General features: G+C 41.3%; 2 protein-coding genes across 9 annotated transcripts in view; one reads left to right on the forward strand and one right to left on the reverse strand.

The window, feature by feature from the left end:
* TXNRD2 (thioredoxin reductase 2) overlaps window positions 1–873 on the reverse strand; it is a 33,790-nt gene extending 32,917 nt beyond the window's left edge. For 2 of the 3 annotated variants that reach the window (XM_068701210.1, XM_068701212.1), the window contains exon 1: window positions 721–873. In XM_068701210.1, coding sequence (XP_068557311.1) covers window positions 721–796 — 76 coding nt within the window. In that variant the 5' untranslated portion in view covers window positions 797–873. The remainder of the gene's footprint in view (window positions 1–720) is intronic. The other variant, XM_068701211.1, reaches the window with a different exon arrangement.
* COMT (catechol-O-methyltransferase) lies at window positions 5–27,411 on the forward strand. Of its 6 annotated transcripts, none has more exons than XM_068701233.1 (5): window positions 5–137; window positions 19,532–19,814; window positions 21,629–21,822; window positions 23,599–23,730; window positions 26,188–27,411. In XM_068701233.1, the coding sequence occupies exons 2-5, from the start codon at window positions 19,532–19,534 to the stop codon at window positions 26,365–26,367; spliced, it is 789 nt and encodes a 262-aa protein (XP_068557334.1). In that variant the 5' UTR covers window positions 5–137; the 3' UTR covers window positions 26,368–27,411. The 6 variants fall into 6 exon arrangements, with proteins under 6 accessions (XP_068557334.1, XP_068557333.1, XP_068557332.1 ...); XM_068701232.1 differs by lacking the exon at window positions 5–137 and adding an exon at window positions 466–612; XM_068701231.1 differs by lacking the exon at window positions 5–137 and adding an exon at window positions 7,080–7,217.
* The last annotated feature ends 510 nt before the right edge of the window (window positions 27,412–27,921 follow it).

The following is a 27,921-nucleotide window of genomic DNA, read 5'->3' on the forward strand; positions in this document are numbered from 1 at the left end:
GAAAGCTTCAGCTGCAACTCAGGACTTGCAGAGGCGTGGTGAGGCTGAGGGCAGCTGGCCCCTTCTGCCGCCTCGGCCTCCCCACAGCTCTGCCCATTCTATCTGAGCAGCTTGGAGGCGGTGGAAGAAATGCCAAGGTGAGAGAGAACTTTCTGAGCGAGGGCAGGAGGGCTTCCAAAGAGCCGCCAGCGGCTCGGGGAGGGCAGCCAAGCCCACAGCAGCCTCGAAGCCCCTAAGCCGCTGTGTGCTGAGCGCAGGGTGGGGACCGCTCTGAGCGGTGCAGCCCCCCGGGGACGGCTGGCAGCCCCCCGTCACGGCGGGGTCAGCCTAAAGCGAAGCCCTGGCGGGCTCTTGTGCCGCCTCGGGACCTCCCCAGCAAACCGCAGCGCAGGGGGCAGGCGGCCTCGCCTGCTTCACAGCCACCTGCGGCCGCAGGGCTCCCAGGAGGACCTCCCTCAGGAGGACGGCAGCCGGGAGCGCCGGGGGGCGGCTCCGGCAGCCCCTGAGGATGGCAGCAGCCCGACAGCCGCCCCGGCCGGGCCGCTGAGGGGGCAAAGCGGCGCCTCAGGGGGGCGGCGGCGGCGGCCCCGGCTGTCGGCAGCGGCCCCTCAGGTAAGGCGCTCGCGGGCCTCTCGTGCCTCACACCGGGCGGCGGGGGAGCGGAGCGTCCCGCCGCGAGAACCGAGGCAGAGGCGCGGCCTCCGCGCGGCCACCCCGTACCTGAGAGGGCTCGCGCCGTACGGCACAGCCCCGCCGCGCCCGGGAGACGCCGCCGCCTCCACCACAGCGCCGCCATGCTGTACGGCAACGCTGGGCGGCAACGGGCCGCCCCGCCGCGCCGCGCCAGGACCCCGCGGAGGCGGCCGAGCAGCGCCTGAGCGGAGGGCGCTGATGGCGGTGCCCGGGCGAGCAGCCCTGAGGGGAGCCTGCTGCTCCCCTACCCGTGGGGCGCACGCTCTGCTCGTACCCGAGCTCCGGCTTCTTCAGCCGCTGCGAGAGCTGGAGGTTTTTTGTTTTTGTTTTTTTAGCAGGTGGACACCGGCTCCAGTTAGAGTTAAAATCGAACTTTTTTGGAAAGGGGGAAAAAAAACACATAGTGCTTTTCTTGCCTGGCTTGCCGTTAACATAAAGCCGCAGAGGGGGGTCAGGGAAAGTTTTTCAGGAAGGAAGGGGAACACAGCTGTCCAGAACCGTACTGATACCCAAAGTCCTGTTTTCTCCTCTGAATCTGCACGTCCCTTTGTAGCAGACATGAGGGGTGTGTGATGTCAGAACCTCTTCCACAGGTGCTGTACACAGACAAAGTTAAAGCCCCCCTGAGAAAGCAACGTGAATAAAGTCCTTCCCTCCCACGAGGCATTACAGTCAAGTTGTCGTGTTGGCTCAGGTTCCCGTGACTGAAGTGCTTCCAGCGTTGTGAGCAGGAGCGAGGGACTCCCGGCTGACCCCAGCCAAAATGGTGGGGCTGGGCCCACACCACACGTCAGTGAGGGAGACCAGCACCAACAGCTTTAGTGCAAGGTTTAACAGCGACAGGGCAAATGTCCACACAGAACAGCCTGTTGGAGCACCACCAACACTTCGCAGGCTTTGGATGACCCTTTTGGTGCCCCACATCTTCTGTTGGTTAAACAGGGGTGAAGCTGCTGACCTGCTTCAGATGGGAGCTATTAATGCTTGTAATGTATTTTGACAGCCCAAGGTAAAAGGTTTCACAGTAGGTGTTGAGCAAAACCATACCACAGGGAACAAAGTTGTTCTCTGTCAGAAGTGTTGGCTGTTGGTCTGTACTGCAGCATATTAGTAGCTCTACCTGCTGCTGTACAAAGTGGGTCGCATATAATAAATATCACCACGGTCAAATCAATTTAGGACAAAGAAATCAGCTCCTTCCTCTTAGGGAGAAGGAGCTGGTGACAGAAAACAGTTTTAGGCAGTTGTGTTCAGCTGGCTTTGGAGTAAGGGCTTGTCTCACAAGGGGGCAGCATCTAACCATTTTGTACCAGAAACATCCATCTGATCCATAGTCCAGGGGAAGTGGCAGTACATGCTCAAAAGAAACTTTTTGTATAACTAGTATCACCTCCTAGTATAGGTCAGATAATTATATTTTTTTCCTCTCAGTTAATGTTTGCAAATACATGAAACGGGAGTTACTAACGGTCGATGAGTTGTCCAGTATCACTGCTGGAAATAAAAGGCTGAAAACCTTGTGTTCTACAGCAGTACAATCAATAAATCACTAAAGATACTCCTTAACCACTGCAACAGCAGTAGAAAGACATGAGTAGAACGCACTGAGACCTATACATGAAAAAAACTCGAGCATATTCAGATGCTAATCACTTATGCTCTTCAGGTATGTGCATGCAAAGTTGTTTTAGCTGTTCAGTTTAGCCACTATGCTGAATTGAATCAGGCAGTGTTGGGCATATGCTCTTCACATAGCATTTAGTTCAGCTGTAGTAGGATCAAGGGTAGAATTAAATAATCTCAAAGACACAGCAAATTTATGTGAAGAAATGTTCCAGCAGCATTATGTTATCTTGTTATTAAGAAAAGGCCTTAGATGTGGCAAAGCTGTTGATATAAAACACTACCTTAAACAGCAACATCAGTGGCAATTTAGGAAAGAATTGCCAATAAATTCGGAGTAGTGCTTCTAAACTGTTTAAGGAGAGGACTTGGCCAAATGCCCTGTGTAACAGCCACATCATATAGTAGCATTCCTTTCATTCCTGGCTGCTTTTTATTATTTTAAAGCTCAGTATCTGTATGAACTGCAGCCTACACAGCGGTGGTGAGTTTCTAGCTTTTTTAGATGTTTATCTTTTCCCAAGCACGCCCGCTCTTTTCTATTTTGAATGTGAGTCAGTTGCTGCCACTTGGCACCTTAAGCCATCTAGGAAGCTATCCATAGCTGCTGCTGGCAGGCTGTGCGAAGCTGGGGTGAAGCCCTCCGGCTGGATCTCACAGCTCACGATAAAGCACCGTGGAGTTCCACAGGCAAAGGTTTACTCATCAGCACTGCTGTCTTCAAAAGAAAGAACAAAGTTTGTGTAATGCCACTCTGCTTGTTCTTGAACGTTCTCACAAGTATGATCACTGAGATCAAAGTATGATCACTGAGATCAGCAGCGGTGAGTAGGTTTTGCCCATGATCACAGTATCAGGTAGTAGAGCAGCCACAGATACCTGCTGCAGTCAGCACTGAGCAGATGTGTCTGCACTACACTTCAAAAGCCTGTCTCAGGGACCAGAAACAGGTTCTGGTCCTCAGTTTCTAGTGTGTATTTGGCTCATCTCTTACAGTATCCTATCCTATCCTATCCTATCCTATCCTATCCTATCCTATCCTATCCTATCCTATCCTATCCTATCCATTATTTTGTGGTTATCACTAAGCTGATCAGAATAACTAGTGTTATACATATTTTATGCGTATTAATATATGTATAAAGAAAGCAAGCATGAAGTCCTTTAGTGACAAATACATTTTAGTATAAGGAAACATTTACACAAAGTATTGTGTTTCTGCAATGCAATAGTATTTTTTGGAAACTTGGGTTTTAAAAAAACCTCTTAGAAGATAGCTATCAGACTGAACATCTTAGTTCTGTGGATTTGTATCAGTTGTAGCTAGCAATATTTAAAGTCATAAATTAATTTCATACATTAGAATCATAGACTATCCTGAGCTGGATGTGGTTTTGTTTATTTCCTGGGGGATATTTATTTGGTGTTCTATAAACAGTGCAGTATTAAGAGGGCAAAGGAAATGCCAAGGTGATACGTTTCATAAATGTCTATAAATCCAGTCAACAATAATATGAGTTTTGGAGGCCATTAATTGGTTCTGTTAACAGGCAGACTTTCTGCTTTTGAATGTATTGTAAGGAAAACTTGAAATTTTCTTCTTAATTTTTCTTCATAAGAAGTAACTTTTGTTACATTTATCAATGGTTTATTTAAGTTCTTCCTCATGAAGAGTAAGTGAAAACAAGCAGAATAAAACACCTTTCTGTTTAATACTTTAGAAATTCTGACTTTTCAAGCGCTTTTTGTCTGTTCTGTTTTTCTTGGCATGGATTGCTTTATGTTTAATGTTCCTGGATTAGGGACCTGGCAGGGTGGGGAAAAGTGAGAGGTGTCAGGAAGATACCATCTTTGAAAGTCATCACATTGTTTCTTTCTTAGTGGGTGGTGTGAGAAATGAATTAAATCAGAGGCTGCATTTTGTGGTGTGACCTAATTAATCTTTTATGGTAGTGTCAATGAACTGTACTGGATCACTGAACTAAGAGGTCTCCGCAGTGAGGTAGGGCTTTCTTGTTTCATTCCATCTCTCTTGTGATTACTTTTACCCTATTTTTTTTTTTTTTCTAGTTGTTCCTCTGCTAGTGTGTGACATGGTGTTCCTATCATTAATGAAGAAAGGGGAGGGAAAGAAAAGCACCATGGAAGAAAGGCATGGCACGTGGTTAAGACAGAAGTCAAAATCATGACATAGGCCCTGGCAATTGAGAGAATTGCCTGCCAGAGCTACAAAAAAGGCATAATCTATGGTAGCAGAGGAGAGGAGGGGTGGTTAACTGTTCCTAGACTTTTTCCAAAGCAAGTTAGAACCTTTTCACAAATCATGGATAGTATTCTTGCATGGGGGTTTATGCTGACAAGTGAGGACACTTGCTTGAAGACAGATCCTGGGTAAACAATAGATGTATTTTTACCTCTGTAACAAGGCTTCTTACCTGGCTTCTGTAGCAAGTGTTTTCCAATATTACTTTTAGTTGGATGTTGCTTTACACTGGCATGAATGAGTCTGTGACTGTTTGCTTACAACCAAACGCTGGTGTACCTGAAAATAGAAAAGCCTTCTGTATTTTAGATATCTTTCATTGAGATTCTGCTTCTAAGAATTTTGACAAAACAGTCTTTAAAGAGTTACAAGTTAAATTGGTAAAGGAAGAAAATGACTAATTTTGGTTTATGAGATATCAAAGTGGAGATCAGATTTCCATGTGAAGTCTACAAAGGTTACAAAATTGTGTTAACGTGGGACTAATATCACGTCCCATTAGTTAATATTTTTTTTTTCAGTGTAAGGCCTGAAAATGTCTACATTACAACTACATTAAGAAGAAAGCTAAGAAAGGCATCCACATCACAGAATTACTCTAAATAAGGTCATAATTTAAATTACATCTTAAAATGCTATTCTAAAAGGAAAATAGCTGTTTTAATATACATGTATGCTATACATGTATACATGTATGTGCCTGGTGACAGGACGAGGGGGAATGGGCTAAAGTTACGCCAGGGGAGTTTTAGGTTAGATGTTAGGAAGAATTTCTTTACTGAAAGGGTTGTGAGGCATTGGAACGGGCTGCCCAGGGAGGTGGTGGAGTCACCATCCCTGGAAGTCTTCAAAAGACATTTAGATGTAGAGCTTAGGGATATGGTTTAGTGGGGACTGTTAGTTTTAGGTCAGAGGTTGGACTCGATGATCTTGAGGTCTCTTCCAACCTAGAAAATTCTGTGAAATTCTGTGAAATTCTGTAAGCACCCCAAAAAGACATCTTGTCACAAAGAATCTATCCTTTAGCTAACAGTATTACCTCTGCTGGAAATATTTGTGCATAGATACATAAACCAGAAAAATGGTTAAACATTTCAGCTTTGTTGCTCTTTTACCCCTTTGTTTTCTTTTTTATTATTATTATTTTCAGAAATTTGTCTGAGGGTAAGGCTCGTTTTTCAGAAATTCATCTCTGCCATTTTTTTCCTTCCTTCTCTAACCCTACAGAATCTTATGCTCATAGTTTGTCCTAAACAACTGATTACAAGTGATGAAATAACAGCAAGAAAAAATAAAGCTTTAAGTAACACAAATTCTTGATTTCATTCAAATGTTTTAAAGTATATTAGAAAGTGTGTGGAGAAAATACAGATATATGATAGACTTAACAGAACTCCAAAGTTTTCATGAGGAGTTTCAAAGTCATTGAGAGCACGAAGTGTTTCCAGTCCACGTGGTAACCCTTTAAGATACACAGTAAACACAAAGTAGCCTAACTGCATGTAGTTTCTGTTAAACTCTAGACTGTAACTTTGCTGGCCCTTGTTCTTCTCTGTTAGCTGTTTCTTATTTTAGATATCTCCAGGCAGTTTCCTGATTCATAAGAGTAGTGCTTCCTTTCTCAAAATTCCTCTTTTGCATGTTTCTCAGCAAGAGAAACTAATTTGACTGTGGAAAACAGCAAATGCACATAAAAGCAAATCCCTCCTGCTATTCTGAAAATGCAAGCTCAAAAGAATTTTCTTCCGCTCAGTGTTTCACATGATCTGTGGGGTTTATGATGTGCTAGCTCCCCTGTCTTCTTTTGTTTAGGCTTTTAAAAAGTCTTTGGCCAGGGCTGTTAGAAGCAGGGAATGCCATTTGTTGTTATGCCAGGCATGGATTTACTGGGAAAGCTTTAGCTCCGTGCTATGCACAGTGGGGATAATGCTGCCACACCGCATCTTGTGATTGCAGCTGTGTAGCCTCCGTTTGAGACTGGGAGCAGTGTTCTGGAGCAAGTCTGGTCAAGTTTGTGCAGACAGCTCAGAGCTCAGTGCTGTCACTGTCTGAGCAAGTCAGTCTGAACCAGCCAGTTATTCCTACCTGCTGCCATTAATGCAGCGCTGCGCTCAAGCTCAGACATCTGGGTCTACATCTTTGCATAGAGATTCCCTGTGAATGTAATATCCTACTGCTTTACAATACCAAATCCACCTTTTGAGATCTTGTCCCTACAGTTGTCTGTGGCAAAAAGGTAAATTACAGAAAGGCATAAACCAATGTTTAATCAGCCTCTCAAAGAAATTTCTCTTACATAAAAAAATTATCCTGTAATAACCTACTACAAGATTTCTACTTCCAATTTGCTGCTACTTGGAAGCAACTTAACTGACATTATCACACGGTTTGGGTGGTTTAACTGAACCTATAGCTTTACCTGGTTTTGCAGTTATTGCCATTCACAATTTTTTCTTACATAATGGAGTATCTAGACAAGATAAAGGGTTACTTTTGCAGGCATAGCGTTTATCATGCAAGTAAACAGTTGTGGGCAGGCAGAAGCAAGTTTGCTCCTCCCATGCTCCTAGCCTGAAGAATATGATTCAGCTCAAAACTAGAACTTTTAAAGTGTTGTCATGGGACGTTGCTCGGGCTGGTAAGTCTTGGCACTGGTTTATTCTGCTAAGCAGAGTATGGGCTGATACCACCCACCAGTTCCCAACCATCGCTGTTTAACTGCAAGGACATCTCCAAATAATAACTTCCTGATTACTGGACTAGGTCAGTGCATAGAGTAAGTTTTACTGTTTTAAGCTCTTTTCACCACAGCCCTGCAGTTAAAGAAATTCTCAGTTAAGATTAACTGTGGGTGGCATCAGGGATTGTGCAGGAGCAACCTGTCATGTTTTTTGAACTAGCTTTTGGCCAGGCAGGAAATTACTGTTGGTGGAGCTAGAGAATGCTATTGCTTTTTTCATTCTTTGTTCTGCTTGATGTTTAGATTATAAGAAAATATTTGTTGAGCTAAAGCTCTGTTATATGTGGGAAGGATACTTCAAAGTTATTCTGTATTGACATTGGGCACTGTGCTATATTGCAGGGTCCTAATCGTATTTTGTTTAGAGTTACTAGAAACACTTTCATCCTCACTTACCTCCTTTTCATACAATTCTTTGTTCACTTCATCCACTTCATATTTTTATTCTTTTCTTGTCATGCTCTGAGGCAGCCCCTAATACTTTCAAGGACCTCCTCCCTCATATGACAAAACCTGGTCTTAGTTCTTCATTTCCAGTTGCTGCTGTGTTTTATAGAAATCCTTTCTTTGAATCCTTTAAATATTTTCTAGGCTAGAGCTTCAAAAACTCACTGACTAGGTCTGAGCTTAGTGCAAATACAGCAGAGAACTATTATAATGTTGTGTTTGGTTTCTTTTTTCTTTTTTTTTTTTTTTAATCTTTTATGGTGTAATCTATTTGCAGCTTGATTATGTTGTTTCCACCTTGAAGGTGACAAGATAGATAGTAAAGCCAAAACCAAAATTTATTGGAATAAGCCTCTTCTTTTATCATACAGCTGTTAGTTGGATTTTTTTTTTTTCAATAAGAAGCTATAGAAATTCAAATATGCTATTCATAATGTAGCTGTTGTTAAGCAATTTGCTATACATATCTCCACTCACCTCCCTCCAGCAGCACTCTAAATTTAACCCACATGCTTAGGTCTTGTTTCTACAACTTCTGCCCTGGCCGTACGTGCCACGTCTGAGCTGAAAAAAGAACTAAATCCCTTGGGCCAAATTCATTCCTGGAGTTGCTTGATTGAACACAGTGCATTTACACTGAGCACAGATTTGGCTCATACCTGACTTTGTCAGCATTCACTGTGCTGTAACTAAGTAACGAGAACACTGTCATTAGGGGACAGACAAATAGCTTTAAGGTTATTAGAGCACTGAGCACCTTTAAGGAGTGCAGAAATCTGTGAAAGGAGGAGTTGGGGAAAAGGACACCGCTCCTTTTAGAGTCCGTGTAACAGAACCGATAAGCTATTCCTCTGATGTGATTGAATGTGACTGAATACTGCAGGCTCTTGGACTCTTATTCTACAAAGCCCACATCACAGCAGCACAGGAAAAGATTGGAGGGAACAGCTTCTGCTGTACCGAGAAAGGTACATATTTATATTTTTCTATTTCTCAGACTTGACATGATTTGTTGTGTTAGATAATGCCACAATTTTAAACCGTGCCGGATACGAAAGAAGCAATGTTTTCCACATTTTGACTGGTACTCATTGTCAGGAAGCCAGTCTGTGGGCAGTTACAGCTTTCACAGAGAAAGAATAGGACATATTTGTGTGGAAGGCATTTCTACTGCATTGTAAACCTTGACAGCTGAAAGAAGTGAGATGAGATAACCCCAACTAAATTGGAAAAGTAATTTATGGCTATAAGTATGCTAGAATTTGGTACTCATTTGTACTCAAGAGAAAGCTGAATGCAAGTCAAGCTTCAGTTTATTCATATTTGACTATGAATAGCTGCTTTTATAAATGTGTTTCTGCAGCTGTATTTTATGGGGATTTAAATTTTCAATAGGGAGTTCTGCAACAGCAAAATGTCTGTGAAGAAGTATAATGACAAAAGCTAGTATGCTAGCCCTGTTGCTGCTTATAGAGTATCTTTCTGATGTCCTTTATGGACATCCCTTATCTTCTGTTCTTTAAAAAAACAAGCTCATATTTACTTGTATGGTCAACAGCAGGTCAGATTGGTGATCTTTGTAAACAACCTGTGCTTCATCTCTGCACTTAAGCTTACTTTTTTCTGCTTGGAGGCATGGACTCCCCTAACAAAGCCCTCGGATTCCAAACCTCATGTATTTGCACAGCACTGCAGTATTTAAATGAGAAAGAAAAATTACCTGATTTACAGCTTTAGTTTGCATAAGTGGAAAAAGAGCTTAACCACATTAACACAGCAAACAATTTACTTGTCATTCAAGTTTAACAGTACTTCTTAGCAGCCTGGAGCTGGTATCATGTTTATCTGCCAGTCCCACACTTTCAGCATTCCTTCAGGATCACTGGAATTGGAACTGACAAGGAATTTTCTGAAAAAACATGATTCTGGCAGTGGTCATTGAAACCAAATCTTATTGTGTGAGGCGATCCATACCAGTTTCACTAAAACTCTCTCAGGAGGGATTTCTCAGAAGGCAATTTCTAGCTGAAGTATGAGAAACTCTGTGCTCATTCCAGCTACTTTTTTTTCTGGGGCTATTTACTCAGGATTGGAGACCAAGGTCCCATGCCCTCCTCTGTGAGGCTGCCATGGGAATGCAGTGCTTTGGTTACCTGCTGTGCTGTGGTGGATCCCATCGTGCCTGGCCTGTTAGAGCTGTTCACTTTGATGGATATAAACCTTCATTTCAGCAGTGATTTCCTTCCTATTCTCTCAGATCCCTCAGTGGGTGTCCTCGGTACCAGGTTTCCGTCATTCATTCTCCCTGGCCCGAAGAGCAGCTTGTGCAGAGCAGAAAGCTGTGCTGGTAGAGAGACAGATTTACACTGGATTAGCTGGTAGCCTTGGAAGCAGGACAGGACCGTGTAGCAGGGATTTGGGACACCGAGGATTCAGCCCTTGGTCCTTGTGATACAAGGAGAGAACACGAAATAGGGCTGTCACAGGTGGTTATGCTGAAGTCAACTAGCCATTTTGGTCTTTCCTCTTTCAGCCCTTTCTCCTTTTGGGGGTGGGGGGTCAGAATCATGCAAAAGGAGCTCGTATCACCCCCTGGGCAATGTGAAAACCTCAGCTTGAAAAACTTTCTCCAGGCCAGCTCACACTGTGCTGACAGAGCAGAGCACTTTGTTCTTTCAGGAGTCCACTGCCTCCCAGGTGGGATTTGTACAACCCAACCAGCTTCAAACACGGGGAGAAATAGTACAAACACAGCTAGCGCTCGGGAGCGGGAATAGGGACTGTCAGAAACAAACGCTTCCTAGGGGTACTTGAATGGAGCTCATTCCTGAAAAGTAAAGTGCTTTTCTTAGCCTAGAAGAATTCCCTCGCCCCAGACTTTGGCATTAATTGCGCACTGTGTTCATTAGGCCAGTCTGAATCAGAATTCTACAGCTCCTTGTGGGGCTCCTACTGGGTGGAGATGAGTGAGGCCAGTTTGTTCTGAACCCCACTCTGTTTTATGGGGCCAATAATCATTACATAAACCTTGTCCTTTGGGTGATAGTACTGACTACCATTCAGACAATAGCTACTGTAAAGGAAGTTTTAAGTGCATACTAATTATCCTAATTGAAATCTTTCCAGGGAGAATGGAGTTAAACACCCTCAAGAAGCTTAGCTGATGGTGTCTCTGGTAGGCAATAGGCACTTTTCTGTTCTTTTCCTTTCATTCAGTAACAAGAAACTTCTATTTGTTTCCTTTCAATCTCAGAAGAGATTGAAAAAACAACAACAACCAAAAAAACCACGAAGAAACAAACAAAAAAAACACAGAACACCAGAGGACCAGGGAAAAAAAATAATCAGAACTTTGCATTTATAGAAGTCTGAATTTTTGTAGTCACAGTAGTGAAGCTAAATTGGAGTATCTTGAAAAAGCCTAGGGAGAGAGAAATTTAGATTTCATGCAAGAAATACTTAGTGAAAAATTATATAAAGTCTGTTCAGCTTGTTTTCATGATGTCAGTGGAAAATCTGAATGTTGAATGCCCAGACTAAGTTTCCATTGAAATACAAGCTATTCACATTTGGCAATACGCTGATTATTCTTCACAGTGTTGCACTCAATTGAAAATACATAACACTGAAAGAATAAGAGGTAAAAAGAATATTTTTTTTTGACCTTTAAAAGTCCTAAAATATGAAGCTGTTGAATTGCGTTGCCTACAGCAACAGGGTACAACATGTTTGGCAGAAGTTAGTTTAGGCTTTTTGATGAAAATACTTTGCCTTCGTGCTCTGGGAAAAGATCAAGAAAAGCAAAATGTCACAAAAGAGAAATTGCTTCAGTCAAGAGAGCACAGGACAAAGAGTCAGAAATTCCTGTCCCTGTCGTGGCCCAGCACAGATCTCTCTGACCTACTGCGGGGTATCAGATTTTTTCTTAAACATGTGGAAATGTGCCAACTCTTCTGCACTGTTTTTTCAATGCTTCTTAAACAGCTAATATATCTTCACTAATATGCAAATCCTCCATGTGCTTTAGTGCATCAGCTATTTAAAGGCATAATTTCAGTGGAAGTGTTTAAAAGGTTTTAATTCAAACCTCCTGAAAAATGTTTTCAACCCTTTTCTAAAAATAGGGAGTACTTCTACCTCTTTGACAAAGGTGTGTGTGGAGGGGTTAATCTGTTAATTTGTATGGCCTTAGTAGAAAAGCTCTAGGAAACTGTTATTACATTTTCTCTGCAGACTTAGCAGCAGTGTCTCAGCAAGTTCGGGCCCCAGTGCCCCCAGGCACTCTACTACTGTCGTCCATTTCTATTACCATCAACATCACTGGACTGATGGAGAGATTCTTCTGTGAAAAAAGGTTGAAGGGTATAACTTTACCAAGCACTCCCCATTCACCATGTTATGTGAGCTAATAAAACCTAAATTAGAGTCTGAACCCTTTGGTATGAGAATGCTAAAGTACTGTCTGGATGCTTGGAGACTGGTAATAAACTCTTGAACAACCAACTTGTACTTGGCAGTTAGATCAAATGTATGCAAAATTATAGCAATGTTGGATGTAACATCATCTTTCCGCAGACGCCTGATTTGTCAGCGGGCTGAAATCACTTAAGCAAGGTGTTTGAAGCCCTCTTTGTTTCTACATTTCCCCTGTTTTTCATAAACTCAAGAACAGCAATGTCACGTAGGTGTTTGCTACTTTGGTATCCCAGAATGGATCTGTCTACTAACACAGATAAAATCACTTTGTTCTTCCTTGGGTGTTATCCATATATCCATAGCACAGACTTTTCTGACAAAGATGAATTCGGCTTCACAGCACCTTGAAAGTTACAGAAGTCGCAGTAACGTTAACTTACTCACGGCAGCCAAGGTGTAGGTAAGACAATTCACACAAGATCAGATTAGGAAACTATTGCCAAAATGAGATTCAAAGCTAAAACCCCTGACTCAGGATCACAACATTTACTCTCATGGCAGTCCTGGAGAATGGTAGTCTAATGTACGTGCTGTCTTTGTAGAAGAGACTTTTGTGATTATGTTCAGGACTTCATTTTCAGTACAAAGCAAAGCAGTATCAGTTTATCCTATAAATATGCTTGTAGGATATCATTCACCTTGATTAGAAAAATATTCTATCCAATAGTTTTCAACGTCCCAACTATTTTTAATACCTGCCAGCTCTTATTTCTGCATCTCATCTCTGTAGGAAATGAGTTCTTGTTAATTATTCATAATATAATGAAATGAGCTGCAGACTAGTTAAATAATCAAATTCGATACTTTCTTAATCCACTAAGTGTAATGCTCATTAAGGCACATGTCCTTATTAAAACTCAAGTATATAAATGTGCTTATTTTCAGTATGTTTATTCTTCTCAGTAAATATATATATATATATATATATATTTAGCAGAGGGAGGTTGTTTCAGAATGTGAGAGAGAAACAGCAGCAATCAGTAATTTAGATCAAATCCCCATACACCTTGCTCTAGCACTCTTAAGAAGACTTAATGCAGTTTTTATTGAACACTAAGAAAAAATCTCAGTTTGAATTCACCATGTTACCTAGACTTACCTGAAAAATTGATGTTACCAAGTGTTCTAACCCTTATTTTTTTCACTTGAGGGAATAATAAGACCAAACAGTTTTTAACAGTGCTTAGAAAAACTTACCAGAAGGACTGATGAATAGTATCACTGAAAGGCCCTTGTAATCTGTGGTGAAATGGCAGGAGTCACCTGTGCAAAAATGTACATGTGTAGAATATGATGTATTGTTTTGTGCTCCATCACACAGGTATTTTTATATTTTTAGAAAAATTGGTGATCCTATAATAGTGGTGGGGGTAGAAATCCTGTAACTTAAATATTGCCACAATAATAGATCCTTAAGTCTGAGCCAGTCTCCTGAGAATTCTTTTATACCCTTTGGAATGACTTAAGTATACTATTGTCAAGACAGGTAAGGCAGGGAAACAGATTCCCACAATTTTTGTTTGCTTCTTTCTTTTAAAGTATTTTTTTTTTTTCATTTCCAAATCCCTGTAATCTGAAACGGAGGAATTCCCATTTAAATGCTGATACTTTGATTACAGTTTGCATTGGGGAAAAACTACTGAACTACTTTGAGTTATAATTTGGCCTCATGAAGCCCAACAGAAAGAGTAAGATTAGTTGCAGAAGAAAATAATCCAGTGCCTTAGAAAGACTTGCCAGTAGTTTGACAGGTTTAGGCATGAATTTTTTATATGTTTTCTTTTAAACTCTGTCTTACTAAAAACAGATTTAGTTAAAAGTATTACTCATCCCTTTCTGTAACGTTATCCATTCACTTTTCCGTTTATTTCCTTCCTCACTTTCACATTTTTCAAAGGGAAGGGTCATATTATCAGGACATTTGTAATGCACAGAAGAGGTTGCAGTGCTAACCTGTGCATTTGGAACCTCACTGATTAATAAAAGCGACTGTCTTGTAATAAGTGGTAATGGGAAGCTTGACTGTGCACAAGTTCAGTTTTATTGCATATTTAATGAATCCCATGAATCCACATTAAAGTTAAAATTACAGTCGCATTTTCTACAGCTGTCATAAGACTGTCTCTTATGTAGTGGTAGCTTGAAATTGGTTGAATTATGCACTTAATTTTCATATCAAATATTTTCCAGCTAGGCTTATGAAAGCAATTACCTATTTTGGTACATTTTTTTCCCCTCTTCCTGGTGCATGACCATCACTGATGCATCTTGCTTTTGGCAGGCTATTTTTACAGTTTACTGCCATCACTAAATTTATTTTTACATCCAAGAAGACAGAAATTAAAGGAGGAACCACCTTGAAAAAAGAGGCAGTGTTCGAAAAAAAAGAAAAAAAAAAGGAACCAGGAACCAAATTAGTCTGGAAAGTTTTTTTCAGTATAATTGCCTCCTAAAGGAGGTTTTGTTAAGAACAACTGAAATTGACAGTTTAAGAAGGTGCTGGGATGTTGTATAGTAATTAAAATCAAACAAAGAAAAACAAAATAATAACTGAGAAATACTCCTTGATACAGCAAAACAAGTGAACTGGTCTAACAGAAGAAAAAGAGTATGTACTGAATAGGTTGTTGCTGCCAGTGAGTGTTTAAGGATCTGTGGAGGCAGGTGGGCTCTGCTGTTATGTCTAGTAGCATCAGCTAAGGGATTCAGAAGTCCAAAGATCTGACTGACGCACTGTAAGAAATGGATCCTCCTGAGCACTTGATCATAGGAATGGCCAAGGCGAATTTCCTCCTTACTTCAGTTTTAGATCTAAGATCATCCCTAAATTACAAACATTTGGGTTTCCATTTATTGGCTTTTTTTATCTACTTGACAAATACTGGACAAAGTTTACACACAACTCTGTGCTAACAGCCACTCACCAGTCTAGATCCATTATGACATGAAGAGAAATGCAGGTCTGTATTTTGCTTTCCAGGAGGATCCTTGGGTGAACTAGAAGCAATAAGATTTCATAGCTGAAGATAAAAAAAAATATTTTGTGGGTGGCCCAGCAGAACCAGCAGTTGTTGCCCTTAGAGACAAGCTGAAAAGACTGTTAGCCAAATCATATTTTTGAGTGAGAAATGGCTAGAAGAGACAGAAGGCAATAGCTCACTGTGTGATTCAGAAGTATATCCCGAATTACCACTTTTTGTCAAGCTACTTGCTTCTTGGTATCAGGATATCACACTACAATACCTGCTAAGGGTGGCAGCAGCCTAAATACAACCTATGCCTTTGAAAACATGTCATATATCTGTAAAATGAGTTGTCTTGCTCTACACCACTAAGTTCACTCTCTTAAAATAACAACATCTTTAAGAAAATACTGCTGTCCAAGTAAGCATGAAAGCGAAGCGTTCAAGATCAGATGAAGTTACTAAAAATCAGCAGGCCTAATTCAAGCCGAGTGTTTTCTCTGTACTGGGTAACAGATAAGTGTTATGAAATAGCATTTCACAGGCTACAGAAGATGAAGAAGCTGCCCTTCGGTAATACATGGGCTTTTTGAGCATGTGATGTTCTATAATTCTGGTATATAAAACCTGTGTCAGTGTGGGAAAATAAGACAAAGGAAATCTGGTTTGCTGACTTACCCTGTTGCATGCCTGGGAACCAATATGAAAGTGGACAGATTTTTACCTTCAAACAGGTCCTTTTTCTTAAGGTTTTAATACCAAACTGGAACAAACACCACCACCAACTAAAAAAAAAAAAATCCAACAAAGAAAACCAACTCTTCACACTCTGTTCACGAAAAGAAAGCCTGAGCATTCCTGCAGGACAGAGAACAGGGCTGAGTTAGCCTACAGACACGCTCTCTCCCTCACCAAATGGTTTTGTATCTATACTTGGCAGTAACGGAGTTACTCACAAGACACCAGCTAGTTCATCCTATACCTATCCAGTTTTGCTGCCTGACATCTTTGAAGGACAGCCCCAAATCTACTGGCAGAATCTCCAGTGCCAAAGCAACAGCCTTTGGCAGGTTGTACTCAGAGGATGCCCGAATGTCCATTGTATCCAGGGAATTATGTCTGGCAATAAGCTGAAATGGGTGCAAATACGCAGTTCAATTCTAGAGGGAACTGTGTACAGTTGGACTGCCACCAGGTGGGCTGGTGGTATGCAGGGCTTCCCTTGTCCAGAGTCAGGAAGGCTCGATGGCACCAGTAAATGGCTTCTGGGCTCCACATGTATGGTTCTGAATAATTCTCTCTCAACCGTCAGTTATCCCAATCCACCAACAATGGCCATACAGTCAAGTTGCGGAAGTCATACAAAGACAAGCTAAGTGAAGTTAGAGAGAGATTTTTTTCTATTAAACCAGTGACATTTTCATAACCCAACCCAAATCTCTAGAGGACAGGTCATATGGAAGGAACATCTTCACGTAGGACTGGAAAGGCCGTAGTATCACAGAATAGCCTGAGTTGGAAAGGATGAAATATGATCATTGAATCCAACTTCTGGCTCCACTCAAGACCACCCAAAAATCAGACCGCATGTCAGAGAGCATTGTCCAAACGCTCTTTGAACTCCAGCAGGCTTGGGGCCGTGACCACGTCCCTGAGGAGCCTGTCCCAGTGCTTGACCACCCTCTGGGTGCAGAACCTTTCCCTAACCCCCAGCCTGACCCTGCCCTGTCCCAGCTCCATGCCGTTCCCTCAGGTCCTGTCGCTGTCCCCAGAGAGCAGAGCTCAGCGCCTGCCCCTCCTCTCCCTGTGAGGGAGCTGCAGGCCGCCATCAGGCCTCCCCTCGGCCTGCTCTGTGTGGGCTGAGCAAACCGAGGCACCTCAGCTGCTCCTCACACGTCTTGCCTCCAGAGCCCTCACCATCTTTGTAGCCCTGTTCTTCCTGAGCAGTCCTATTTGGAAGGCACAGGACAGTCAGGACTTCTAAGTCAGCAGAAGTACTACTGCCTAGAAGAGAAGAAGAAAAACTAACATCTAGGCCTTCGTGATCCTGCTAAGGTCAAGAAGCAGGTGCTTATTAGCTAGGAAACAAAATTCGGAATGCCAAAGAAACAAGATTTTCATGCACTAATGATGCTGGTGAGCCCTGAAAAGAAGTGTCAGGTCAGTCTGCAAAAATAAAAAAAAAAGCATTACAAAGGAAAGTATTAGCATTGGCGACTGTTTGGAAGAAATAGACTTTTAACTGCTCCAAGGAAATTATACTTGCTGTGCCACTAAGATAAGTAGATGGGTGAACAAACATCAGCTGCACTGTAGGTTGAGCATGTCTCCATGGCAACTCAGTCATCTTCTGAACTCGAAATGTGTTCTGCATGGTGATTCAAAATTCAGGGAGATGCTGCAGATTTTTCCCATGGGTGATGTGTGTGCCAGGTCCCACTGCAGAACAAAGGTCTGACCACCCATAAAATTTAGGACTTTCCTGGGACAATTTTGGGGGAAACAAACAAAGAAAGGAAGCAAGAATAGGTAGGAATAGATCTAGGGGAATACTTGGCTAGTCGTGTAGCCCCTTTATGTCTGGTCTTGGCAATTTAGGCAAAAATTTTGAGGATGTTGTAGCTCCAGTTGCAGCAATGGTTCTGCTGAATGTTCCACCAGGTAGGTGCAACATTAATACAATTACAAGTGGAAGCTGTTAACCGTCTTTAGCAAGCTGGAAGAGGAAGAGTCAGTAGAAAGAAGCAGAGACTACAAAGTGTTGAGTGTCACATTCTTTAAAAACAACAGTTTAAAAAACACTGCGGCTCACGCCAGCATGCTGCGGTTAAGAAATAGTTTCTGAGTCCTTTAGACCTGTGCTCACATGCCAAATCAGACTTCAAGAACAAACGAACTTGGCATTCATTCATCCTAACGCGAACTGCAGTGCATTCCAACCTGTGCTGCCCTCCCAGTAAAAAACTGTCAGCCCCTGCTTGCAGGCAGCAGTAGTGGAAACGTGGTGCTCTAAGGGACATCAGCAGAGATGAGCTGTGTTTTGGGATGGATGAGAGGAACTCCTCATGCAGAGAAGCCTCAGGCGACTCACAACCCTTAGTTTGGCACTCTTTCAAAGGCTAAATCAATACCTTAATTTTAAGAACCCTTACTTACCACATCTTTTGTGCTGTGACTCCTGCATGGAAATAAATGCACCTTTCTTTATACTGGCTTGTCTGAAATCCATCAGAGTAAATGGCTTTGACAGGATTTATTGCTTGAGCTGTACAGGGTGACATGCATCCCATCTGCTGAGCTTTACGTTCAGATGCCCTGAACTCACAGAGACGAACAGAAACTCGCACACACGACCCATGCTGTGCAAACATAGGCACTGGCAGCTGACACTAAATTTCAGGGGAAGAATAGGCACAACTCCATCAGATAATTTGAGCTGGCCCATCGGAGTAATACAATGTTCCCTTCTGTTACATTTCTCAAATTGCATGAACCTAGGCTCTTCTCTGGTTCAGGGATTTAGCTTCACATTTTTTTATAACTAGTGCGAAAACTTCCCTACTTTTAAACAAAAAAGCATCTTTTGTTCTCAAAAGTGTCAAATTGATGGTTCGTGTCAAAAGGTTTATGAGCAAGAAAGAGGCTACCATCTTCTGTGAACCGTTCCACCTGGGTACCTCTGTTTCAGGCTGTCAGAGGAGGGAGGCAGCTCAAGTCCTTCTGAAACGTCCAGCTCAGCTTCTCTGCAGAGCATGCCAGAAGGGCAGGCACCAGCAAAGGGGGTCTGCATGCCACGGAGTAACTTGACCTGCAGTCTGATTTCAAACAGAATGGTGCCTAACACTGTCCAGCTTCTAATGATGCTTTGTTCAAAATTAAAGGGTGAAAAGTTCCATGTTTTCTTACCAAGGCTCAGAAGTTTCCCAGTGTTCAAAAATGAGTAGAGTGAGATCGCATGCAGAGTCTAATTAAGATTTTGAATCCTTTGAAGACAGTTAGAACAGATTTGATGCTGAGAGGCTCCTTGTGCAGTGGCATGCTTGGAGCCAGGACTGAGCAGCTGTGTGGGGGAAGGGACCAGAGCATTAAATAAAGCTACTTGTTGACTGCCTGTAAAATTGGCTTCTAAAGGGAGTGCCACAGAGCACCATCCATTATCGAGTGACAGAGTCGTGTTCAGCTTCTCTGTACAATATCATAATTAAACTGTGTGTGTGTTGCTGTTCAGGATGGTGGGTTGTGGTGATTCAGATTAATATTTACAAAAAACAACAGCTCTCTCCTGGGCCACCTTAACTCTGGGCTGTTTTTTCTCTTTCCTTCCAGATGCTGGAGAGCTCTTCAGTCCCTTTGTTCATTGTCTTCGTCCTGCTTTTCATTTTGCTGCTTTCTGTGGTGTTCATCAGGAGAAACGGCACTGCTGCCCTTATCTGGAATGAAATAATCCGGGAGAAAATAACCAATTTCATCATGAACCAGAGCAAAGAACAGAGGATTTTAAATTTTGTGCTACAGAATGCAGTCCGAGGGGACCCCTGTAGCGTGATAGATGCTATAGATACGTACTGCTCCCAGAAAGAGTGGGCCATGAATGTGGGCAATGAGAAAGGTAATTGCAGTGGGGATCAGCACTTGAAAGATCCTTCAAGACTAGTAGATTATCAGACATTTTATTGTATTCACGTGGTCACTCCCATCTGCTGGGAGGGAAAAAAAATGACATCCATAACACCCTTGTGGTCAGCAGAGTAGTTCTGTAAACAGTAATAAATGCTTGTGCAGATGTCTTTGAGGGGGAGGATCTAGTGAGTAATCCAGGAAGTCACAGGATCAAATCTAGTTTTGCGTGGTGCGTGCAAGTGTCTAAGCAGAGGGTGACAAGTTATGGGAAAGAATCTATGGTTATGTTGTGCCTTAGTTCCCATACAGAGTGGCCTTGAGGAATAATTCCTTACATCAAGGACTTTTAGATCCTTAATGGAAAGATACTGAATATGAAAAAAAAAAAAAACACACCAAAAACAAAACAACAAAAAAAGCAATCATGGGAAGTATTTTAAACTATATGAACTTTGTATCTACAAATATAAATTACAAGTTACTGTTGAAGGGAAAGATCCTACCCATGTAATACACAAAAGCAGCTATCATGTCTTTTTGCTACTAGGCAAGTAAATCATCTTATTCTTGTCTACTAAAGGAAACTATGTGGACAAAACATTTTTTTCTTAACTGCAGGGAAATGAGAGTCTGTTCAAAAAACTGTAATGGCAAAATGTTAACACATTCCCTTATGAATTAGACACAGAAGTACCTCTTACTGGGAAATTGCAGGGAAATTTAGCTTAGCCTGGGATTAATGCACCTAATGAAGTACAACTGCAAGCACTGTAATAAAAATGCTTCTCTGTCATGGGTACATTTTTTGAAACTAGCTTCTCTGCATACCAGTCGGGGGTAGTTAGGGCAACAGAACAGTAGGTAATAGTTGAGTAGGAAATCCTAAAACTCTAACCTTTGACCATTTTTAATAATTTCACTCTAATTTTTCTCTAACAAATGAACTTTCCTCAGAAGAGCCATCAGAGTTAATACATCTTTAGTTCTGAAGATTTCTAGAACTACATGATCTCAAGATGCAAGCATTATCTTCAGACTATGCATAAACAAACAACACCTAGGAAAATTCACATAGTGAAATGGGTGCATGTCCTGAGCAAGTCCATGGCTCCGAGTAAAATCCCTTCAGATACTTTTTAAGATTAGCTATCTAGTTTCTAAGCACATAAGTAATAGGAGACAAATCTGTAACAATTAAATTCCCTTTTTTTTCAGGACTAGATATAGTACACTGTCACTCACTTTTGAGAGTATTTTTTGTTAATAATTGAGTATTTTATGTCCCACAGTTCATCAGGTGAATTCAAATACTTTGCAACCTATAATTAGACTTGTCTTTTTCCCTTTAGACAACTATTTAGACTGAGACATTTTGTATCAGACTACTGCATGTAGCATTGCAACAAAATACCAGCACTTAGAAGTCAGGATTTATGTATTTCGCAAACATCTCCACTTTCTGCAATAAGTTATTGGAAAAACACATTGCATTTTTCCCTTGTAACACTATAAATATTTTAGTTAACTCAGGCACTTCTTCACTCATAAATATTTAAATTGTGAAACTAAGGAACATTTTTTTTTAGTTGAAAGTGTGCCTTCTGAATCTTGGAATGTCCCTGATCAACTTAATCACAGACAAGCCAATTTGCAAAGGAAACAGTACGTAACTTGACATCAACCCTTATATTTTGAATGTCCCGAGCACCTGAGCACATAGACTTTGCAAGTTTCTCATCACTAATTTGCCCCTCTGCATGCAAACTAGTTTGATTTTAAGTTAACCTGTTTTCATTTTTTCAGGTTTAATTCTAGACAAGACAGTGGAAGAGATCAATCCATCAGTTGCACTGGAGCTGGGAACATACTGCGGCTACTCAGCAGTCAGGATTGCTCGGCTACTGAAAGCAGGCGCTCGTCTTCTCACTGTGGAGTTCAACCCAGAATTTGCTGCTATAGCTAAACAGATGATTGAGTTTGCTGGAGTACAAGATAAGGTAAATACCATTTTTCTCAGAAAGCAATACATGGAGAATGGGACTTTATGCACAGAAGCAACAGTAATAGGTTTAAATTTGTTATTCTACTTGTCAAGCAAGTGTAGCACTGTGTCTGGGAACAAGCAGAGTAACCTTCAGGCTAGATCGCAGGGAAAGCTATCATTGTCCATACAGAAGACCAAAGTTGTCATCTCTTTTGCGTGGTGGAATTGAGCTAGATGTGTGAGCACCAGTCAGGGGCCCAGGTATGATGCAGACCCAGCTGGGGGTCAGGGTTAGGGTTAGTAGAGTCTTGGGCTTGTCAAGGCTTGTCAAGACTATTCACTGATTATTGCAATAGACACTATTTGCTGAGAGCTATTTTCAAAGCTCATGGTGGCTCTAAGAATATGGACCTGAAAGGAGGCTCCTGAGTCAGTTATTTCATTTATTATAGTCACAGGACATCAGCACACCCATTTCTTTCCATAAAATTAGCAACCACATTGCAAAACTGGCAGAATTTACTGCCATTACTGAACTACCAGACAACACAACTTCACAGGCAATTCCTCCTGATAATCAGGAACCTTTCTATGATTTCTACCCCACATTTATTCATAGACATTTTGTTTTCCTTTACTTGTGCACCGACAGCTCTTATTAATTTAACTAGCTCTGTGCCTTATTAGTCTCTGACCTCTCACAGAAGCAGGACTTCACAACATTACCTCCCAAAAGCTAGAGTATTGGTTTTTTGTGTGTAAACTAAAACATTCAGATCTGTGAATACTGATTACTGAATACAAAAGAAAATTGAAGTATAATTTGTTACAGAATCTCACAGAGGAGAGTTGCGTTATGTGCAACAGACTTCAGATAAGATGTATTTGCCCAAATCTAGTAAGTCACAGTATACATATCTAAATTTTGTACAGTGCAAGGTGTCTCAACTCCCCAGACAGGTGGCTGAGCTGCAGGTATTTTCAGTCTATAACCTGTCTCAGCCCAGAGCAGACATCTACAGCAGGTCAGGTCTCTTGCCTGAGAAATGCCTCTCTACTGACTAGCCAACTCACTTCAACACAGATAAAACTTGAAGAAACAAATCCCACCATGAGATCTTCAAATGTGTTTCTTAACTTTTTGATGAGAACACAAAAAATAGTGACATCTAAAATTGCATTTCTCGCATCTGATTTTATCTCCTGATCAGCTGTGAGTCATAGACCAGACAGATTTCCTTTCTACTTTCTTCCTGTACTTACAGAATATGGCACTTGCTTAACAAGTCAGCGTGTGGCAGCTTTTTGCACTTTAACAGTACCTACGCCATTAAACCTATAAGGGAGATGTAATAGACTCTGTCCTGCCTTGTCTACCAGCCATATCAATTTGACATATAGTAACTTCCAGCTGTATTATAAAGTAACCTGTAGCTTTTTCTGCTTCCCTTTGGACTACTTATTTAAACTGAGGTACAACTACAAAAATAATAAAAGTTCTGTTTTCAACAGAAGATTCCCTTGTTTCCACTAAAAATCATTATCCAACAGAAACAACAGACCACTTTTTTTTTTTTTTTTAATAGTAATAGAGAAGAAAAATATTTTGGAACACGTGTGGATTGATTCCTCAAAAAAGAAAAGCCCACACGATCCAAATGTATCAGATTAACTAAGGCTATACTGAACTATAAAAGGATCACTGATGTCTTGCCACGATTTAAAATAAGCTAGGGGCATATGACTTTTCTCTATGGCTCACAATTCATCAGGTAGATTTGCTTTTCAGGTAACACTCATAGAAGGACCTTCAGAGGAAATTATCCCTCAGCTGAAGAAAAAATATGAAGTGGATACTCTGGATTTTGTCTTTGTGGACCACTGGAAAGATAAATACACACCAGACACCATCCTGCTTCAGGTCAGTTTGCACAATTTGCCTTAAAAGTAAAATAGTAAATACCTAGATGTCTGTGAGGCCTACATGCTAACAGAAGAACCTCATCCTCTGTAAAATTAAGAATGGCAGCCAAAATAACAAACTTACAAAAAAAAGAGGATTTGGGGACAGGATCCCAAACTTTTATCTGGGACAGCTTACCCACAGTACACAGCTCAGGACTTGGCAAATAGCCTTAAGCCATTTTGTTTACTGAACAAACAGGTCTGCAGTAGAAATCCCAGCTGCAGGAGAGCAGGGTCTGGGTGTTACACTCACTGGAATATCTGCATGGTCACTGAACTGGAAAACTTGACCCAAAACCATCCTAGTCCTGGGAGCAGGTGAGACTCAGGACCTGCATATCCCAGCTCTACCTGTACCTCTCTGATTTCCTTTTACTTTTCAGTATCCCTTTTTCTGCCCGTGTTTGCTATGCAAGCGGAGCCTTTTGATGAAATCAAATTTTGGTAGCGCAGCTGGGTATCATCTTTCTGGGAGCCTTTACTCCACCTAATTAACTGGCTGTAAAGCAACCTTTAGAAGAGTGCAGGCTGCCCCAGTCAAGCACTTGCTGGAGAAGTGCTGTCAAACTATCTCCAGCCCTAAATGTGGAAAAAAATGCGTTAATTTCTTCCCAACTCCCCTTAACAGTTACTGCTAGCATTACAAAACAAGTTGTCCATAACAGCAGTAGGCAGTGATGGGGTAGCACTGGAAGTGAGTTAACTATATTCTAGAGTATTTAGGGAAGGGAAGATAATTTCCAGTGTTAACTGAGATTCACAGTATTTGTATCTATCAACACAGCACACAGATATTCTCCTGACTTTGATACTGCAGACTGATAAAACTTCTTAGAACTGCTTATTTGGATGGAAGTGCCATTATGCAATTATTTTCTTCACAAATAAATCCACTTTTTTTGAGGCTGCCTCTTACATTGAAAGCCCACCATCTACTTCCTGACCCCAGCTTGAGGCCTATAACAATATTTTCTCATCCAGGCTCTCCTGTTTTTTAACTTCACCTCTGTCCTGATAGCTGTTTCAAACTTGGGGTTCAAATTTCCAGTATTGAATTTACACAGAAGTAGCTGAAGAAAATGTTCCCTGCCCATTATGTGTATCCAGAGAATGTTTTCTTTTATACTGGCTGTGTAAGGATGACTGAGCTCTTTCCATGGGAAGAGATATCTGCACTCTTATCAGAGCTTAACCTTCACAACACAACCAAAATAAACATGTAGCTTAGCTCCAAGTTTGTGGTTAGTCTGATGCAACTGTGACACAAAGTTGCTTTGCTTAAAATCTTACAAAATTCAGAGGAGAAAGATAACAAGAGTCCCCACGCTTTCTCAGACGTTAAAACTTGCAAGTTTGGTCTGTATTTTGAATGATCCAGACAGCATTCCTCTTCGTGCATGTCTAGAAAAGCCTGACACAAACAGTGTCTGAAATCCTTGTGACCAGTGGGAAACACAGCATGTTGTCACTTCTAAGCTTCTGTAAGTTGCACAATAGAAACAGACCACAGGATATTTGCCAAAAAATCACTTCTGTGTGCTGACTGATGTTCAGTCACCAGAGGCGTGAGCAGTAAGCTGAACAGCTGAACAGCCTCAGCAGCACACTCATCAGCAGGACTTATCTGGTGGGAATAATGCTGGGAATGACAAAACCCACCATGTTCCAGCTACGACTGCTGCCTGCTACCACAGGGTAATAACGGGCCTGATAAACCTCAAAATTCCTGTTCTAAAAGAGCTGGTTAGCTCAGATAAGCAACTTCTAGTGGACAAAATTACCAGTAAAAATTAGGTTTGTAGGTTTGCTGAGGATAAACATTGAACTTGAAGTGGCTATTGCAAGATAATTATGCCTCGTGGAAATCTGTCAGTGATCTTCTCGTGCACAAACTCTGCTTCATGCCCAGCTCCTGAACAAAGCAGCAGAAAGTTATACAAGATAAAAGGAAAACAAGTTCAGAAAGTCTCATTTATTCAGCTAGTGGTTCTGAGACAAGCCAAAGCAGACTGGTACATGCCAATCTCTTGGGTGACCTTAAGAGCTACTACAACATTTTAATGTATTAAAAAAAAAGTGGAAACAATATGAACAGCACGGTTGGAAACAATATGAGCAAACTGCACTCCTCCACTGCACTTGATTTGTTATTTCAGAACCTGAATGACCTAATACGTTATCAGCATCTCTGTGTTCCACCGACTGTGTTAACAGAGAAAGTCAGCATGTTAAACATGGCAACAAAGAACTGGATAGAGTTTTTCAGCTTTTCCCATGTCTATTCTTCCATTTCAAAGTACAATGGGTTTTGGGATGCAGGCACTTGAATATGATATGATTAAGACAAAAGCATGTTACATTCAGGTCAATGTCCACTTAACAGCCACCATGAAGCAATTTTTCTTCTTTCTAGGAATGCAGCTTGCTGAGAAAGGGCTCAGTTCTTCTGGCTGACAACATCATCGTCCCAGGAGCTCCAGAATTCGTTAACTATATCCGCAACAACCCCCGTTTCCAATGCACTAACTACCCATCTCATCTGGAATATATGAAAGTGCAGGATGCTATGGAAAAGGCTGTGTTTTTGGGATAGAGAGCCATTAATACTCAACCTTTGTTTCAAATAACATAAATGCGACTGCACAAGTGAATTGTCTATGCTTTAAATTTTGCCTTTTTCTTTTCTTCTTTTGGAGCCTGTAATTAAAACAAATTCTAGAGGAGATCACTTTAGATCAGGTGGAAACCAAGATCTGAAGTAAGTAGGGTAACTGCTCCAAGGCCTGTTACACATTGCTCAGCAAACTCAAGGTAACGCAAATTGCCTTGCCTTGACCAACACATTGTCAAAACATAGTCTGTTATGTAGAGCTCAAACCCAAACAACTACAGTTTGGGGTTAGGGCATGGTGGAAAAGGTCACTCAATTTTTGAAAACTTGTGTCCCAAAGCTAAACTGACTAATCACTGTCCAGAGTGAAAAAAGCATGCACATTGCAAGGAGAGCATATCAGGAACACCGACGATTCTGCTAAATTGTTAGCATGCCACTTTAAGCACTGAAAGTTCCTACAGTGATGTCAGATGCATTTTTTCATTGTTACTGCAAGAGTTAATTATCTCTATGCTGGAGAAAAGGGCATATACTGAAAGAAGAAAGACCCTTGCAGTGATAAGAAAACGTATCAGAACTTTGCACAGGACAAGGAAACAAATTTGTTAATCTGCATGTGCCGAGGTAGAGAAAATTGAAGAAGTAAACAGATTAAAGTAAATGCAGTGACAGATAACAAAAGCAACAGGTTCTTTCTACAGAATACCAAAACAACAAAGTCACTGAGATCTTGAGAAAATATTGTTTGTCCCTTTATTATGCTTACTTATCCCCTTATTATAGAGTGTATACATAGTGTATGCTTTTTAGAGGCAGGGCAAGTTGCTTACTCTAAAGTGCTGTGTATGTTTAAGAAACAAAAATAAAAACCAGAGAGAATGGGTTTTTATCAGGTGGGTCCTGGTTAACCTGATTGTTGTACTTATAACTATGGCATACCCACTGGTATTTTCTGCCATGTTTACTGTGATTATATAATGAAGCAATGTTTGCATTTATAAATAAAATCTGAAAAATAACAGAGCAGGCAAGCGACTTCCTTTCTTTCCCACGGATTCTGCACTGCAGATTTCCATCCCTGGAACAACCACAGAAAGACCCAACAGTTGAAAAGTGAGGATAACCGTTTCCTTGTCTTTTCCACCAGGGATTACTTCAAACAGGTTATCAGCTTCTTCCTTTTATAGACCAGACCACCTTACTGAAGTGGCATATCTGCCCTGGCCTCGATGAATTCATCTTGAGGACACCAATAATGACCATCATAGAAAATTGCTCCACATTATAAAAGAAAAATGTAACAGGCTAAGGTGACACAGTTCAAAAGTGGACCCGGAAAACCATGGTGACCCAGCTGGCTTGTAACATGTACATTTCACAGGGATAAGAGAAGACAACATTATCAGGATTTCTTTAACAATTTAAACTCAGTTTAGTCAGTTGGGAAAGAGACAAGATTTTCTATGCAGGATTGGATCATACAGAAGCAGCCTCTCACGATTCTGTTGCGCTGCTAAGGAGCAGTCCCAGTGT

This window comes from Anas acuta, chromosome 17, assembly GCF_963932015.1.
Source record: "Anas acuta chromosome 17, bAnaAcu1.1, whole genome shotgun sequence".
In the NCBI taxonomy this organism is placed as follows: domain Eukaryota; kingdom Metazoa; phylum Chordata; class Aves; order Anseriformes; family Anatidae; genus Anas; species Anas acuta.